The sequence below is a fragment of the Amblyraja radiata genome, chromosome 15, assembly GCF_010909765.2.
Source record: "Amblyraja radiata isolate CabotCenter1 chromosome 15, sAmbRad1.1.pri, whole genome shotgun sequence".
NCBI classification, from domain to species: domain Eukaryota; kingdom Metazoa; phylum Chordata; class Chondrichthyes; order Rajiformes; family Rajidae; genus Amblyraja; species Amblyraja radiata.
Window position 1 is genome coordinate 14,997,197 of NC_045970.1, and position 18,269 is coordinate 15,015,465.

General features: G+C 41.6%; 1 protein-coding gene across 1 annotated transcript in view; it reads right to left on the minus strand.

The window, feature by feature from the left end:
• The window catches only part of tcerg1l (transcription elongation regulator 1 like), a 712,622-nt gene that overhangs the window by 104,443 nt on the left and 589,910 nt on the right, over positions 1 to 18,269 (minus strand). The window contains exon 8 of the mRNA XM_033033658.1: positions 1,224 to 1,290. Within this exon, the coding sequence (XP_032889549.1) occupies positions 1,224 to 1,290 (67 nt within the window). The remainder of the gene's footprint in view (positions 1 to 1,223; positions 1,291 to 18,269) is intronic.

Here is an 18,269-nt window from a genome sequence, read left to right on the forward strand (position 1 = left end):
ACATTAAATTTGATAGAACGTAACAACACCCTAAAATCCAATTCAACATTGAGAAAGAAATATTCTTGGTAAAACATGTGTTTGGTCTATGGACAGTACTAATTGATGTAGAAATACAATACAACAAGATAGTATGAAAAACCAGGGCAACCATCGATGTTTAATGCTGAGTTGCAGTCGTATGAATGGCAGAAAACTTAACTGTTATTAATATACTTATTTACAGTTCCCTGACATTCCTAATGCTTGAATTTAAATGAGGCAAATGTTCAAGTTTGTTAATTAACTTCTCCAAACACCTGTTGTAATATTATGTATAAGGCATAAGTGATTATTGCACTCAGTGGAAATCTAAGTCAGCAAATGATCTGCATAATCTAAATGCTATTTTGATCAGGGACCATGGTATGATACCTATGACAACAAATGTTGCACCTAACAGCACAGAGGCAATTATCAACTTATCATCATATGTTCTGGTCTGGAAAAGGCTCACAACACACAATTAGATTTCTGCTATTTTTATAGGTGGGATTATTTTTTCAATGACCAGTATTCATATCATTCACAGAATGATGGGGAGTTGTAACGTTCTATTATTCACACAAAAACACTCAAACAAGTGATTTCCTGAATGTATTATTGTTTTATTATTATTATTATTATTATTATGTTTTATTGAAACATGAATGCAGAATAATGTAAATAAAAGATAAACGTAAATGTTACTTTATGTGCTAATGACATTCAATATATTTTATAATTTCTAAAGATAATACCTATTTTTAATCAATCCATACACATGTGTCCAGATATCAACAGAAAAGAGATCCTCACATGCACATTTGGTTTAAGAAGGTATAATTACTGCAAATAAACCCAAAGTTCAATTTGAATAGAGCCAAAAGACAACTTGTTATGCTTCTCTTTAGAGGTAAGAATATAGATTTATATTTAATGTACTGTTTTCTTGTCTCCCATTTAGAAATAGCTCTTAAGCTTTAGGATGTGTTATAAATGCACACACCAATGAACTCATAATTGTTTAATGTTAATGCCCTCAAGAGATAAATATTTTAGATTGAATGATATTTTCATAAAATTCAATTTAACCTTTTGTAAGGACAATGTTTTAGAGTGTAGATAAATTGTGCAAAGTTAGATATTGTGCATATTCTTAAAAAAAGACAAATAGTTAGCAGTCAAGAAAGTAATTTGCATACTTGTTTCTTTTCGTTTTCATAAGGTGTTCTTCATTTGCCTCTTCATAATTAGAAGTTTCATCTTTTGCTAATAATGTAAGACAATTGAAATTATAGATATATATAAAGACTGTATATATACTTATAATTAATATTTAAATTACTATATTTGTGGAATACATAAACATTTGAAGATTTGCAATATAACTGGCACCAAATTAGCAGTCAAACAGAGATGCCTGCACCAGCTATGAACCTATAAAAGGTCTTATATTTTATTCTAAAACATTGGGAGCTTGATGTAAGAAACTGGCTTAAACCACTGTGATGTTAAATACTAAAACTGTAAACTATTATTTAAAACATCGAAAGGACATAAAATACTTAAAGCCATTTAAATGTATTCCAAACAATGGCGAGAAATAAAATATATATACCATGGTCCAAGTGGTTGTTCTGCCCCATCATCATGAGTAGGTAAGAACTCCCTGTGCTAGATCTATCAGGACTCAAGTGAACTTGGCATCTTCTCATATACTCCCTACTCCCCAGCCCCTACCAACAGTGGACGGCCTCCACATCTTCAGACTCTTGCTATTCTCCACCTGCTCCAAATTGCGTGAATAGTAATTCAGTTGTGGAGAAATATTGGCAGTTATATGGATCAACTATCATTTTTTCCCTTTAGATTTATAATTCTTGGTGACCATTCAAAGTAAGTCCGTGGGATTGTGCTTGGCCCAGTTTGCCTACCCATGTGCCACCTTCCAATTTGACATAGCTCCATTTGATTATCCCCTTGAGACTGATGAAGTAGGAGACCTGTCTACTACTGCGGTCCCATGATGGATTGATCCATGAAAGGGTTAGAGCTCTGATCTCTCCCCCAGATAAGGCTGATGGCCTTTCAACAATCACAGACCTTTAAACCATTGATGGGCTGAATAGCCTAATTCTACTCCTAGAAATTATGAAAACGTCCACAAAAAGTCACTTAAAACAAGATGAAGATGAAGTGAAGTGAAACAAAAAACCCACTTATCTACATTTACCTTTCCAAGTAAGGTTTGCATTCCCATTCATATCAATGGGATTAAGCTACATGTTGTTTGGCTCCTCTGCTCTCTATTTGTGCCTCAATGCTGAGGTCAGAAGATAGGTCAAATGTACCCAAGCCCTTTGATTCAGAATTATTTGAGAATGAAAGAAATGCCCCATTTACTATTTTATAGAAATCTCATTACAAGACTCTGAACATCTTCTAGCATCATCAGACAGAAATAGATCGTAAAGATACAAATGGCTCCACTCAAATAAGAGATAGACACAAAAAGCTGGAGTAACTCAGCGGGACAGACAACATATCTGGCGAGGAGGAATTGGTGACGTTTCAGGTCGAGACCCTTCTTCAGCTCCAGTTCCAAATCCGCTTAAATAGGATGTGGTTCAGGCTTGGGAAGAAGGGATAAAGATAGATTGTGAATATTGTCTTAGAGATCCATTCCACCTTCTACATCCCACGTGCCAGAATTCTTTGCAATAAATGATGGGAAGACTGTTCCCAATAACCTCACAAACGCTCGTACTATATGAGCTGGACAGCACATTCACACTGGACTGCTTGCCACCACTTCATTTAAATCCTTATTTATATTCTCTTAGGCAAATCAAGAATTGATTCAGTTAACTTCATGAGACTTTAATGAACTTGCTGTTTACTGCGTAGCATTACACACTGATGCATACACTTGCTGCTATCAGTTTTTTCACTCTGATTGATAGGCATAAAAAACTTGCAAATATGCTGCATTTATATTTAAATTTTAACTTTCCATTTGAGAGAAATATACATTAGCATCATCTGTTTAGAGATACAGAGTGGAGACATGCCCTTCGGCCCATCGGGTCCGCGCCGACCAGCGATCCCTGCACATTAACACTATCCTACACCCACTGGGGACACTTTTTACATTTACCAAGCCAATTAACCTAAAAACTCTGAGGAAACATCCAAAAACTTTCTTAGAAAGTGCCTGCCTCTGGACATATCCAGCATCAGCATAAATCAAATTCATGATGAAAATACACTGGAATTCAATAATAGAGCCTTCCTTTATGAGGTGTTTTTACTGCTTTAATGTGTTACACTCTGTCACCCATGACCAGTTAAATGTGTTAAACTCTGTTACAAATGACCGGTTAACCCAAGCTATACAACACCTCCAATTTACCATTCATTGTGCTGATGGGACCAACTAGGTGTGCTTTATACCAATGATGTCATCCGGGTGTGACACCATGTTGGTGCCTTAAACATTCAATAATCCCTAAGAAATGTGAAAGACATTATAATTAATTTACAATTCTAAACTTTGCAATCATCTTGCCTTTTTTGTCAGAGTTTTTCATGATTGCTTTTTTCACTGAGAATAGACGTCCGAGGTTCCTTTTCATCAATGATTGAGCTAAAATCTAAAACTATCATTGATACTCTCTGTGTTCATTACTTCTGACACTGAGGCAATTTGTTCCATGATTGATGAACTATTATGTATAGGTGACATTATTGCTGATTAATCTTATTTGCTTCACTTGTTCTATTATTAGAATTTTTATTTTGTATGAAATGTCAGTTCTGATCCTTCTTCACCCTTGCCAAGTAGCCTTAGATACCTCAGAATGCTATCACTTTAGTATGAACAGTTTGCTTTCCCTCATACCTTGCAGTGGTCTGCAGAGTTTCTTTAAATGGTTTCATTATTTATAAATAGTCTGAATAGCAGAACACTTGAGAATACCTTAGGGATGCCTGCTTGTCAAACCTGTCCAATTAAAATGACTGCCAATGATCAATGACTTTGTATCTTATTACTTGGGCAATTTACTACCTGGTTTACCATTTTGTCTTTAATCCCAGGAGCTATTACTTAAGCCACTTTATCAAATGTTTTCTAAACGTTAAGATGCATAACATCCAACACATAATCCCCTTTTTTTTTAACCAATCTGGTGATTCAATCAAGTGAATTAAGTTTGTTAGCTTTACTAAGCGGAAACAGTAATGATTTATTTTATTCATATTAAATGCTTAATCTATTTAGACAATAGACAATAGACAATAGGTGCAGGAGTAGGCCATTTGACCATTTGAGCCAATGTGATTCAATGTGATCATGGCTATTTTCTTGAGCTCAATTGTTTTCCAACTATAGGTATTAAATTCACAAGCTTTCAACTGCTTACAGTTTTGATTCTGGTCCTTCCATATTTTTTACAAAATAATATGAACATTGCTGCCTTAACATGTCCAGTACCACCTGTAAACCAACATAATTCTTCGTATGTGTAGGAAGGAATTGTAGATGCTGCTTTACACTGACGATTCACACAAAATGCCTGAGTAAGGCAGCATCTCTCGATAGAAGAAATGGGTAACATTTCGGTCGAGACCCTTCTTCAGACTGAGAGTCAAGGGAGAGGGAGACACAGAGATATGGAAGGGTAAGGCGTGAAAATGAGCCATCAAAGGGGACGAAGTTCAAGGTACATATAGAATAGATCATTGTTAGCTTGTGGAAGGTGACAACAAACAATACAAAGACAACATTTAATCAGGAGAACAGTCTAATTCTAATTGCTATTCCTATTTTCTTCATCCTTAATTTTAAAGGGGCTCTGGACTAAATCAGTTTGGTTTAGATGCCTCATGGTCTTTCAAAGCCTGATGTTTTAAAAATTAAAATACCAGTCTGTACTTGATTCAGGAAGTCAAATTGACGTCTTATATGTTTACCTTCCGGAAACAGGCAAGGTTTACCTTACAACTGGTTTTGGATGGACAAGGATTAAAATAAATAATAGGTTGAAGTAATTTTTATTATTGGGGCACATTGATAATCTACTGGCAAAAGTCAGGTGACGCAGTGCTTGTAATGCCATATCCCTGGTCTGCGGAATGTTTGTGGGATTAGAATGCATAAGAGCTCCACCAGAATGTTGCCTGGAATAGATGGCATTAGTTTTAAACTGTAAGATATTAGCAATAAGGAGAGATTGGGCAAACTTGGATTCTCTGGAGGGTTGCCGTCTGAGGGGGAGACCTGATAGAAGTATATAAAGTTATGTGAGTTTGAGAGGTCAGAGATGAGTACACACAAGGTGTGAGACAAAAGGATCAGAGAGTTGCGGATTGGGTAGCTAGAGGGTTGACAAGGTGCGAATTCTTTAGGAATGTAGTTAAAGTGGAAGGAGAAAGATAGGTGCAAAATGAGTCTGAAGAAGGGTCTCGACCTGAAACGTCACCCATTCCTTCTCTCCAGTGATGCTGCCTGTCCCGTTGAGTTACTCCAGCATTTTGTGTCTACCTTAGGTGCAAAATCAGATGGGATTCAGGGGAGGGGGTGAATGGGAGAGAAAGTGGATGGGAGGATTTGTAGAGGTTACCTAATATTGGAGAAATCAGTGTGCATGGGTTGTAAGGTACACAAACGGAATTATGGCACAAAGTGCTATTGCTCTGGCAATGGAACAGGCCCAGGGCGGAGAGGTCAGTATGGGATTAGGAAGGGGAATGGTTAGCAGCCAGGAGTTCCCACAGAGGATGGTGGTTTGGGTGGGAAGGGATAAGTGAAGCAAGGAATTGCCGAGGGAGCTGTTTTTGCGGAAAGGGGAAAAGGGCGGAGATGGGAAGATGTGATGGATGATGGGATCATGTTGGAGGTACTGGAAATATCAGAGGATGATGTGTTGGATGCAAAGGCTGGTGGAGTCAAATGTAATGACCAGGGGAACTCTATCTTTGTTGCAACTTGGGAGGAAGGATTGCAAGACCAGAACTACGGGATACAGAGGAGATGGAGGTGGTGGGTGAAGGATCAATCTATAACACAGGGGCAAACCCATTTTTAAAGAAAGAGTCCATCTCAGATCTTTTGGTAGCAAATATGACAGAATTGACATTAGGGGATAGAGTCTTTGCAAGAGGCAGGGTGGAAGGAAGTGTAGTCCAGATAACTATTGGAGTCAGTAGATTTGTCAGTACAGTTCTATGTTCTATATAATGTCAATGATTATGAGTCACCTTTACTCCAGTCTGCACCTGGCATGTCTTATGCCTCCACTTCAGCATCTGCACCCTCAGGGTGCCTTGTTCAGTTCTGTCAATTCCTTAAACTTCATGTTACCTCATCTAATATCTCTGTGCAGCTGAATGCAAATGAGATCTTGAATGTTGGGATGGGTTAGTCATCACAGTGTTAGGAGAAATAGATAGGATTGCAAAGTTTTGGTCTCCAGCAAGCTCCTTTGCTGGTCAGCTGTTCAGTCCGAAGAAGGGTCCCAGACCCAAAACGTCACTTATCCTTGTTCTGTAGAGGTGCTGCCTGACCCGCTGAGCTACTCCAGCACTTTATGTCTATCTTTGGTTTCAACTAGTATCTGCTGTTTGATGTTATTACATTCAGTAACAGCTTCCTTGCAGCAACCATCAGGCTCCTGAACATTGCCCAACACTAACCATAACTCTACCTCAGTCACTACGATCTTCTAGGGACTTGGTTGCACTAGGTTTTGGTTGCACTAGGTAATTTAGTTCTGAACTACTATGGTCTGGTTAACTAGTATTACTGATCATTAAGTTATTGTTTTAAAGATGATTAGATATTTATGTTCCTAAGTGATAGGAGCAGAATTAGGCCATTCGGCCCATCAAGTCTACTCTGCCATTCAATCATGACTGATCCATCTTTCCCTCTCAACCCCATTCTCCTGCCTTCTCCCCATAACCCCTGACACCCGTACTAATCAAGAATCTATCTAACTCTGTCTTAAACATATCTAACTCTGCCTTAAATAAAATGACTTGGCCTCCACAGCCTTCCGTGGCACAGAATTCCACAGATTCATCAGCCTCTGACTAAAGAAATTCTAAAGTTATTTAGACTAATGATATTATGTTAATCGGTCTATAAAGCTGGAGTAATGTTCCATTGCAAGTATATTAGACAAATAAGCATGACTAACTCTTGGGATGTGGAGCAAGTGCTGATAGAAATGGAAGAAACCAAGGACTTTGAGGACTTGTTGCATCCTGGCTTGCATGAGGAAGGAAGTACTGTTCATTTTGAAGTACTTGAGTGGCATTTAATTTTAATCAGATCCTTTTTAATTTGCTTTTGGGAAAACAGAAAGAAAGTCAAGACAGAGTAGAACCATTAGGAACCCAAAATGTTGTGTGTCTACCCAAAATATAAGAGAGAAAGTACCATGAGAAACTGTTAAAAGATTGATTTGCCATCAAGATCGAAATAAAAATCAATGCTGTTCCAGAAAATGTCCAAGTTACTTTGAGTTCTTCTAGTGCTGGAAGAGGTGGCTCAGGGGACCACATTCCTACATGCACTATCTATTTTAATTGCATCTGGTCTAATGGTCTCCTTGCTACCATTCCTAACATTGCATCTCTCTTTTAACTAAGGTGGATAGCCACACAACTACATCAGCCACACCTCAGCCCTTTCAGATGGTTTTGTGCTACTCATTCGGGTTCTTGTGTATCGAAGCTATATGGTTGGACACCCCATTGATCGATGTTCTGCGTTTTCCAGTGCCCGCCAATCAATATTATTGAGATTATCAGGCAGAATGATTTCAGAAAGGATCGGCAGCCCCTGAATTCAGGGGCAAAAGATATATCCCATTACAACTATATCACCACATAAAGATTTGCAGCACCCACATCGAAGTAATGGCCAAGAAACCACACCAATGCCTCTAAGAAGGCTTAGGAAGTTCGGCATGTCTCCAACAACCCTCACCGACTTCCACAGATGCATCATTGCATCACAGCTTGGTTTGGGAACAGCTCCATCAAGTCCACAAGAAATTGCAGAGAGTTGTAGACGTAGCACAGACAATCACACAAAATCCATCTACACTTCACAGTGCATCGGCAAGGCCACCAGCATAATCAAGGACCAGTTTCACCCCAGTCACTCCTTATTCTTCCCTCTCCCATCAAGCAAACATTATAGAAGCTTGAAAATGCATAACTCCAGATTCAGGGACAGTATCTTCCAGCTGTTATCGGGCAACTAAACAGTCCTCTCACCAGCTAGTGTGCAGTCCAAACCTCCCATCAATCTCACTGGAGACCTTTGAACTATCTTTAAATGATTTTATCAGAATTATCTTGCATTAAATGTTACACTGTTTATCCTGCAACTGTACACTGTGGGCAGCTTGATTGTAATCATGTATAGTCTTTTCGTTGATTGAATAGCATGCAACAAAAATCTATTCATAATATATTGGTACATGTAACAATAATAAACTAAACTTAACTAAACAACAAAACACTTGGTGCATAAGAAGCCCCAGCAGAGAGGACACTAGTTTGTGATGTCATAAAAGAAGCCCACTTAGGAGAAAACCCCAAAAAATCTTCCTACCACCAACAATTGACCTCCAATGATTTTAAATACAAGAACATAAGAACAATCATTCTTATTCTTAGCCTGCTATGCTTACCTCTGTTTATTATATGCCCTGTTCTTAAACACACCTTTTGGCATGCACTGGACATGTATTTGATTGTACAGTGATACTATCCCTGTCTTAGATTCATGGTGGGCCTGACCCCAAGAGTTGTGGGCTCCAGAAATTCTCCCAAGAGTGCTGGCATCGTCAATGTTCGTAAGTTCATAGGTTCTAGGAGCATAATTTGGCCATTCAGCACATTCTCTGCCATTTAATCAAGGCCTTTCAATCTTTCCTTCTCAACCCCATTCTCCTCCCTTCATCCCATAACACCTTTACTAATCAAGAATCTATCAATCCCCGCCTTAAAAATATCCATTGACTTGGCCTCCACAGCCGACTGTGGCGATGAATTCCACATATTTGCCATCTTCTAACTAAAGAAATTCTTCCTCATCTCCTTTCTAAAGTTACGTCCTTTTATTCTGAGACTATGACCTCTGGTCCTGGACTTTCCCACTGGTGGAAACATCCTCTCCACATTCACTTGATCCAGGCCTTTCACTATTCGGTAAGTTTCAATCAGGTCGCCCATTCTTCTAAACTCCAGCGAGTACCAGCCCAGTGCCATCAAACACTCATGGTATGTTTAACCCAATCATTCCTGGCATTATTCTTGTAAACCTCCTCTGGACCCTCTCCAGTGTCAGCACATCCTTCCTCAGACATGCGGCCCAAAACTGCTCACAATACTCCAAATGGAGTGTAAGGCCTGGCCAGTGCCTTACAGAGTCTCAGCATTGCATCCCTGTTTTTGTATTCTAATCCTCCCGAAATAAATGCTGGCGTTGCATTTGTCTGTCTTACTACTGATTCAATTTGCAAATTAACTTTTTGGGAATCCTGCACCAGCACTCCCAAGTCCCTTTGCACCTCTGATTTCTGAATTCTCTCTAAACCAATCTCTCATCTCTAAAGCAACTAAATTAACAGTTTGGTTCTGCGTCCTGGCACTTTCATGAGAAACCATCCAGGAAAACTGGCAAATATTTGTGAAGAAAGCTGAATGAAAGCGGAATTATAGGTGCATCTTTTGTGCTTCATTCTCGGCCTGGTCTTTTAGTGACTAGCAGGTGGTTGTAACCCAGACCTTTAAGCCCTGAGAGATGTCATTCTTCAGATATGTTGCCATTAATCTTCCTAAATAGCTGCTCTTCAGTGCCTGAGGTCAAACCTTCAGTATGTCTGTATGACCTGGACTGGAGGCTTCTTTGTCTGAGAACAAGCACATACTCGCTCATGGTTCACTGCAGACTGTCAATTCCTTTGGGATATTGATGTTTTTTCATCAATATCTATCATTAAGTACTGCCAAGACCCCCTGCTGACTTTATTCTTATGACACAGTGCGTGTAATGAATGAAGAAATGTCACACATGTAAAGAGAAAGCCGAATGAAATATCAGGGAAAGCAGGAGAATTCATCGGTGCAGCCAGGTCATTTTGGTGCTGAGGACTCTTCCGATTTAATGAGACCGTCGTCAGCTCTCACTATATATATTAGATAGGTTGACACCACTCAACCATTAATTAGCATCTCTGTCATTGCAGTTAATTGCGTGCAACAGCCTCAAAAATTGCAGGTTTAAAATTGCAGGTGGATGTCTCAGCGCAAATATGTTGGGATGAGAAGAGGTGCAATAGAGTCTGATCTATTGAGAAGCAGGGATCAAAACTCTGTCCATTCAAGACAGATGAGAAGAAATGTCTTCCCTACCTCTTTGGAATTTTTTCATCCGGAGGGTTGTGGAGATTAGGGAGGGTAGAAGTGTATCAGTTGTTTAGTATATTTAAGAGAGAGATCAAGAGATTTTTAGATATGAGGAAGTAAACAAGATGTAGTTGGTGCAGGAAAGTGGCACTGAGGAGAATTATCAGTCATGATCTTACCTAATAAGTTTTTCACTGAATCCTGGTACACATTACAAAAATAAACCAGTAGCAATACCAATATTAAATGGCGGAACAAACACTAGGGTCTGAAATGTGAGTTCTCCTTCTACAATTATTTTCCCATTCGTGGGTAGGCACAAAATGCTGGAGTAACTCAGCGGGACAGGCAGCATCTCTGGAGAGAAGGAATGGGTGACGTTTCTGGTCGATACCCTTCTTCAGACCAACAACTGCAGTTCTTTCCTTCCCATTTGTGGGATCTTGCAGTATGAAAGTTGGCTCTTACATTTCTACATTACGGCAAGAATTTGTTTCATGGAAATTAACTGTAAAGGGCCTGTCCCACTTACGTGTCCTTGGCATGCTAATTACGTGACCTCGGGGTCGAGTTGAACCGCGACGGTCCCGCAAAGGTCGGGCGCGACTTCATTCGACCGCACAGCCGTCTGGAGCGCGACGTCATTTGAAGATGGACACAAAATGCAGGAGTAACTCAGTGGGACCAGCAGCATCTCTGGAGGGAAGCAATGGGTGATGTTTAGTGTCGAGACACTTCTTCAGTCTGAAAGAAGGGTCCTGACCCGAAACGTCATCCATTGCTTCTCTCCAGAGATGCTGCCGATCCCTCTGAGTTAATCCAGCATTTTATGTGTATCTTCAATTTTCTTGGCCTCTGGGAGTAGAAGTGGGGGCAGATCCGGACCACAACGGCCGTGAGCCCCAGGCCGAGTTCGGCGATCGTTTGCCTGTTTCTGCTGCTGTTGGAGGTGAGACGTTGCATCGCGCCAGGGTCTTTGGCCTGTCCCACTTTGGCCGTCAGTTCCGCGACAGGCCGTTGGCGCGCAAAGATTTTGTTTGCTACAAAAATTTCGGAGCCCCTCGCGATGTCGCGCACAACTACATACCCCTCCGCGCTTCTCAGTGGAACCGGCCCCGCCCGGCCATACGATGCCCGTGCGCCTCAACGCAACCACGAGGTCGTGTAATTTGCATGCCAAGGACACATAAGTGGGACAGGCCCCTTAGGCAAGTCTTAAAAATGAAGAGTTGCCTTATCTGGAACAAGACTTGTCAGGAACAAATTAAGCTCTGCTGGGTATTGGATGGTGGGGACACATGGAGCAAAGTTCAGCACTGATCGGATGCCTGCATTGTGTGATCCCGGCATTCATATTTTATCGACCTTTCAGTCTGATGCAAGACTGTACAAGGAAATAAATGTTTTTAAGAAACTCCTTTGATATCACTTTCAGGTTGTGCCTTTAGAGGCAGTAGGCGGTATTGAAGTGTTGTAACATTGTAAAAGCAGCAGGCAAATTGTGCGGATCAAGTACCGGTTAACACCAGTGTGATGCTGACCAGGTGATCTGCTTTTTATTATTTAAGAAAAGGATAAATGTTTGTCAGAATATCAATATCGTCATATACCATGGAATCAGACCCTTTGGCCATCAAACCCACACTGATCATCAACTAACCTTTTACACTTATCCTTCAAAAATATGATTTTTTTATCCCCACATTCTCATCAATTTTCGAGTCGTCCTTAAATACAGGAGAGGTACCGGAGGACTGGAGGGGGGCAAATGTTGTGCCTCTTTTCAAGAAGGGCTGCATGGAAAATGCTGGGACCTATAGGCTGGTGAGCTTAACATCTGCAGTTGGAAAGTTACTGGAGAGTATTCTGAGGGATAGGTTATACAGGCATTTGGATGGGCTAAGGCTAATTAGGGATAGTTAGTATGTGGGAGGTCATGTCTCACAAATCTGATTGATTTTTTTGAAGATGTGATCAAAATGGTTGATGAGGGCAGAGCTGTATATGTTGTATACATGGATTTCAGTAAGGCATTTAACAAGGTTCCACATGGTAGGCTGCTCTGGAAGGTCAGATCGCATGGGAGAGATAGCTGGATCGATAGCAAATTGGCTCCACGGAAGGTTGCAGAGGGTGATGGTGGAAGGTGACTTCTCAAACTGGAGGCCTGTGACTAGTGGCGTGCCTCAGGGTTCGGTGCTGGGCCCATTACTGTTTATCATCTACATCAATGATTTGGATGAGAACATACAGGGCAACATTAGCAAGTTTGCTGATGATACAAAACTGGGTAGTTTTGCAAATAGTGTAGATGGTTGTGAAAGACTGCAGCAGGATCTGGATCGATTGGCCAGGTGGGCTGAGGAATGGTTGATGGTATTTAATACCGAGAAGTGTGAGGTGTTGAATTTTAGGACGTCTAACAAGGGCAGGACCTACACAGTGAATGGTAGGCCTCTGGGGAGTGTTGTAGAACAGAGGAATTTAGGAGTGCAGGTGCATGATTCCTTGAAGGTCGAGTTGCAGGAAGATAAGGTGGTCAAAAAGGCTTTTGGCACATTGGCTTTCATCAGTCAGAGTATTGAGAATAGAAGTTGGGAGGTCATGTTGAAGTTGTTGAAGATGATGGTGAGGCCGCATTTAGAATATTGTGTTCAGTTCTGGGCACCATGTTATTGGAAAGATATTGTCAAGCTTGAAAGGATTCAGTAAAGATTTACAAGGATGTTGCCAGGACTAGAGTAAGTAAGTAAGTAAGTAAGTAAGTAAATTGTATTTATATAGCACGTTTAAATCAACTCGCGTTGAAACCAAAGTGCTTTACATAGAAGAAATAATTAAGTTTCCGTGCATCGTTAGAAAAACTAAAAAAAAGAAAAATGAAAAAGAATGCTCCCAACATGAATGTCCCCCCACAGCAGAATCCAAATTTTCCACTGTGGGGAAAGGCACCAGAAAGTTCAGTCCTCTTCCTCTGTGATCACCCGAGGTCGGGGCCTATTTGTGGCCTCCGCAGCCAGTCCGATGTTTTCAGGCCCTCTTGCCGGGAAGATGGAACTTCGGCGTTGGGTGAACACTCCTCAGTGGCTTGGAATGTCTGGAGTGGCCGCTCCCTCCCTGGAGACCGCGGCACCCGAAGTCCGCAGGCCGCGCTGGTTGGAGCACCGACTCTGGCGATCTCGGACCTCAGGCTCCGCGGTGTTTCAAATCCAGCGCCGCCTGCGGCTGGACGCCCATAGTCACAGCTCCTCGGATGTTGGAGTCGGCGGTCACAACACTCTGGAGCTTACCACAGAGCGACCCGGGTAGGGCATCACCCGCTCCGTGATGGAGCCTCAGCGCTGTGCCGCTGCCGAAGCTGTAGTCCAGGACCGTCCTGGCAGTAAACGCCGCTCCAGTCCGATGGTAGGCCGTGAGGAAGGGGCGAAGAAGCAGTTCGGAGGGAAGCCGCCTCTCCGACCAGGTAGGGACTAGGAAATAAAGTTTCCCCCTTCCCCTCCCCCCACCCACCACATAAAAGAAGAACTCCAACAAACATTTTGTTTTTAACAGGACTAAAAATAAAAATAAAAAGGGTGAAAGGACGGACTGCAGGCAGAGCAGCCATACACAACGGCGCCCCACTCCTGCAGTCCGCCATCTTTTGTGCCATAAGGCACAAATGCATCAAAACTTTCTTTAAAAAAAAGAATGTGTGAACTATAGGTAGTGGTTGAGGAGGCTGGGTCTTTATTCCTTGGAGCGCAGGAGGATGAGGGGAGATCTTATAGAGGTGCATAAAATCATGAGAGGAATAGATCTGGTAGATGCACCGAGTCTCTTGCCCAGAGTAGGGGAATCGAGGACCAGAGGACATAAGTTCAAGATGAAGGGCAAAAGATTTAATACAAATCTGAGGCATAATTTTTTCACACAAAGGATGGTGGGTGTATGGAACAAGCTGCCAGATGAGGTAGTTGAGGCTGGGAGTATCCTAATGTTTAAGAAACAGTTAGACAGGTACATGAATAGGACAGGATTGGAGGGATATGGACCAAGCACAGGCAGTTGGGACTAGTGTAGCTGGGACATGTTGGCTGGTGTGGGCGTTGGGCCGAAGGGCCTGTTTCCACACTGTATCACTATAAGACGATGAACTCCCTTAGCTTCTACCACTTACTTATGCACTAGGAGCAACCTCCAATAGCCAATCAACCTACCAGCCTTTTGGATGTGGAAGGAAAATCTAATCAGAGAAAACTTATGTGGCCACAGCGAGATCGTGCAAACTCCACACAGACAGCACCTGAGGTCACGATTGAACCTGGTGTCTGGTGCTGCGAATGAGCAATTCTACTTTGAACATATAGAACATAGACCAGTACTGCACAGGAACAGGCCCTTTGGCCCATAATCTCTGTGCCGAACATAATGCCAAGACCAAATCCTATCTGAGTGCAATTCATTCACATCCCTCCATTCCATGCACCACTATGTGTCCTTCCAAAATACTCTTAAATGGCACTATCATATCTACCTCCACAACAACCCCGGCAGCACATTCCAGGCACTCATCAACCTCTGTGTAAAAAACTTGCATCGCACAAATCCTTTAAACTTTGCCCCTCTCACCCTAAATCTACGTACTCTAGTATTTGATACCTCTCTCCTGGGAAAAAAAGGTTCTCATTACCTATAAATCCACATCATGTCTTCCTATACCCAATGCTCCAATCAATTGTGCCAACTGGCTATAATGCATGTCATTGCTTTTATATTCTAGTCCCCTCAAAGTGAATGTTTGCATTGCATTTGCCTCCCTTACCGTTGAAGCAATCTGCAGAGTAACCGTTCAGGAATTTAGCACAAGCACTCCCAAGTCCTTTTGCACCTCCGTTTTTCTAAATCCTCTCCCCACTTAGAAATAGTTTATGCCTTTATTCTATTTTATGCCAAAATAGCAAAATTGTAAACTGAGTGGTAAAGAAGGTGTGTGGATGCTTGCCTTCATCGGTCATGGCACGATCATAAGAGTCAGGAAATCATGTTGATACAACTTTGGTTGGGCCACATTTGAGGTATTGTGTGCAGTTCTGGTCACCTCATTGCAGGAAGGATGTGGAGGCATTGGAGATGGAGTAGAAGAGGCTTCCTAGAATGTTGCCTGGATAAGAGGGTCTTAGCTATAAGGAAAGGTTTGAAAAATTTGGATTGTTTCCTCTGGAATTTTGGAGGCGGGGGGGGGGGGGGGGGGGGGGATGACCTGGTAGTGATGTATAAAGATACTAGATTAAGTGGGACCCGTTGGGTCCCATGTTCACACGGGAGGGCTGGTCCCCCAATGCAATATTCCACCTCTCCACCAATTCCAATATTGGTGGAGAGTGGGGGGGGGGGGGGGGGGGGGGGTGGGGGTGCTTTCTGGAGTACAAGTATGGGTAATGAGAGCTAATATGGACATTGTGGGCCAAATGGATTCTTAGGGTGACAGCTCAGACACTCAAGCCTGATGTGCTGGCAGCTCCATCACGGCTGGTGGGCTGGCAGTTGACTCATGGCTATTCCTTGAAATTCAATTTCATGCAGGGTGCAAGGACACAAAATTCAAATGCAGTTTCCTACCATTTCAAGCAGGGTGCAAGGCCACCAAATTCAAGTGCAATTTCTTACCACTTCAAGCAGGATGCAAGGCCACCAAATTCAATTGCAGTTTCATACCACTTCAAGCAGGGTGCAAGGCCACCGAATTCAAGTGCAGTTTCCTACTACTTCAAGCAGGGTGCAAGGTCACCAACCTCAGGTGCAGTTTCCTACCACTTCAAGCAGGGTTCAGGGGACTTTGCTCCTGTTTTAGTGTTTTTAATGTTTTTATTGTCTTGTAATTAAAAAAAAATCTTTTTTTTTTGTTCATGATTAGTCATGTACAGCACTTTGTTGCAACAGTGGTTGTTTTTAAAGTGCTCTATAAATAAAGTTATTATTATTATTATTATTATTATTATTATTATTATTATTATTATTATTATTATTATTATTATTATTATTATTATTATTATTATTATTATTAATATACAGTGCAAACAGGAAGTTGTGCAGTTACCACCACCAACAACCATTTGCAGTGCAGCATTTCAAAGCCATCACCAACGACCATTTGCAGTGCAGCATTTCAAAGCAGTTACCACCACTAACAACCATTTGCAGTGCAGTATTTCAAAGCAATTACCATCACCAACAACAATTTGCAGTACAGCATTTCAAAGCAACCACATTTTCATTTTCAAACCACATTAAGGGCACTCACAGTTGAGTTTCATGATCATGTGTTTAGTGTCATTCGCAGCTCAGAGAGATGTGACCTTCTTGCATCCTCCATCTTGCAGAGACTGAGTGAGGCATAACACTTCCGGGTCTTATAGTCCCTCCCCCCTCCCACCAGCAGGGGCAGTTGAGAGAATGTCGACATTTTTACAAACTGTAATAACTCTTTTATTTTTCATCAATGGGAAAAATCCTCTTGTCCTGTGCAGCGGAGGGGGACTCTGAGTAAGATGGCCAAAAATCACAGCCGTTAGTGGCAGCGTTTTTTCAAAAAGCATGAAACAGAAAAACAGGAAGTGGTCAAGATCTTACTTTTAGTAATATAGATGAGCAGCATAATTGGGAGAGAGTTAGGACCTTTTCCCTGGATGGAAATATCAAATACTAAAGGGCATAGCTTTAATGTCAGAGGGGCAAACTAAAGAAAATGTGCAGTGCAAGTTTTTACACAGAGGGTGCTGGGTGCTGGGAATGCACTGCCAGTGTTCATGGTGGGAGCAGATATAAAAGGGATGTTTAAGAAGCTTTTAGGTAGACACATAAATATACGTAAATATACAGGGAATGTGGGGATATAGATCATGTGCAGGCAGAAAGGATTATTTAATTTGAGATCATGTCCAACACCGACATTTTGCGACAAAGAGCTTGTTCCTGCGCTGTACTGATTATCTTCTACATTTGTTGTTGTGGCAAATAACATTGTTACCATTGTGTCCGCATTGACACCTAACATACAAAGTGTGACCCAGTTACTTAACCTCATTATCTACAGTCAATGCTGTTTGCAGCTGTGGCTATTTTGCCAGGCGCAGAGATATTTTGGCTTTCTCATGAATTCTGGAAAGAGTTAGACACGAAATGCTGGAGTAACTCAGAGGTACAGGCAGCTTCTCTGGAGAGAAGAAATGGGTGACGATTCGGGTCGAGAATAGTTGGATTTGATTTGATTAATTTTGATTTGATTATACCTTTAATAATCCTTTACAGGAAATTACAGTGCCACGACAGCTTCAAGACAGACATAACACCACACATTTCCTCAAATGGCTTCCATACTTAACAAGTTAAAATACAAGTTAAAATACAAGTTAAAATACAATTAATTAAAAAAAAGTGCAGTTATTTATGCGCATTATATAACCTTATAGCAGCTGGTAAACAGGACTTCCTATGTCTCTCAGTTTTGCACATTGGTGCAATCAGCCTCTGACTGAAGATGCTGCTTGTGATCACCTTCAGGGCATGGAGTGGGTGAGTGGGGTTGGTCATTATTGAACCCAGTTTGTTCAGAGTTCTGGCCTCTGCCACCTGCTGGACCGTTCGTTGCTCAGCCCTGACCACTGAGCCGGCCTTCCTGATTAGCTTGTCCAGTCTGTTTTTGTCCGCTATGCGGGCGCCATCTCCCCAACAGGCCACAGCAAAAAACAGAGCACTGGCCACCACTGAATGGTAGACACTGCACAGCAGGGGTTGGCAGATGTTAAATGACCTCAGCCTCCTTAAAAAATACAGTCGGC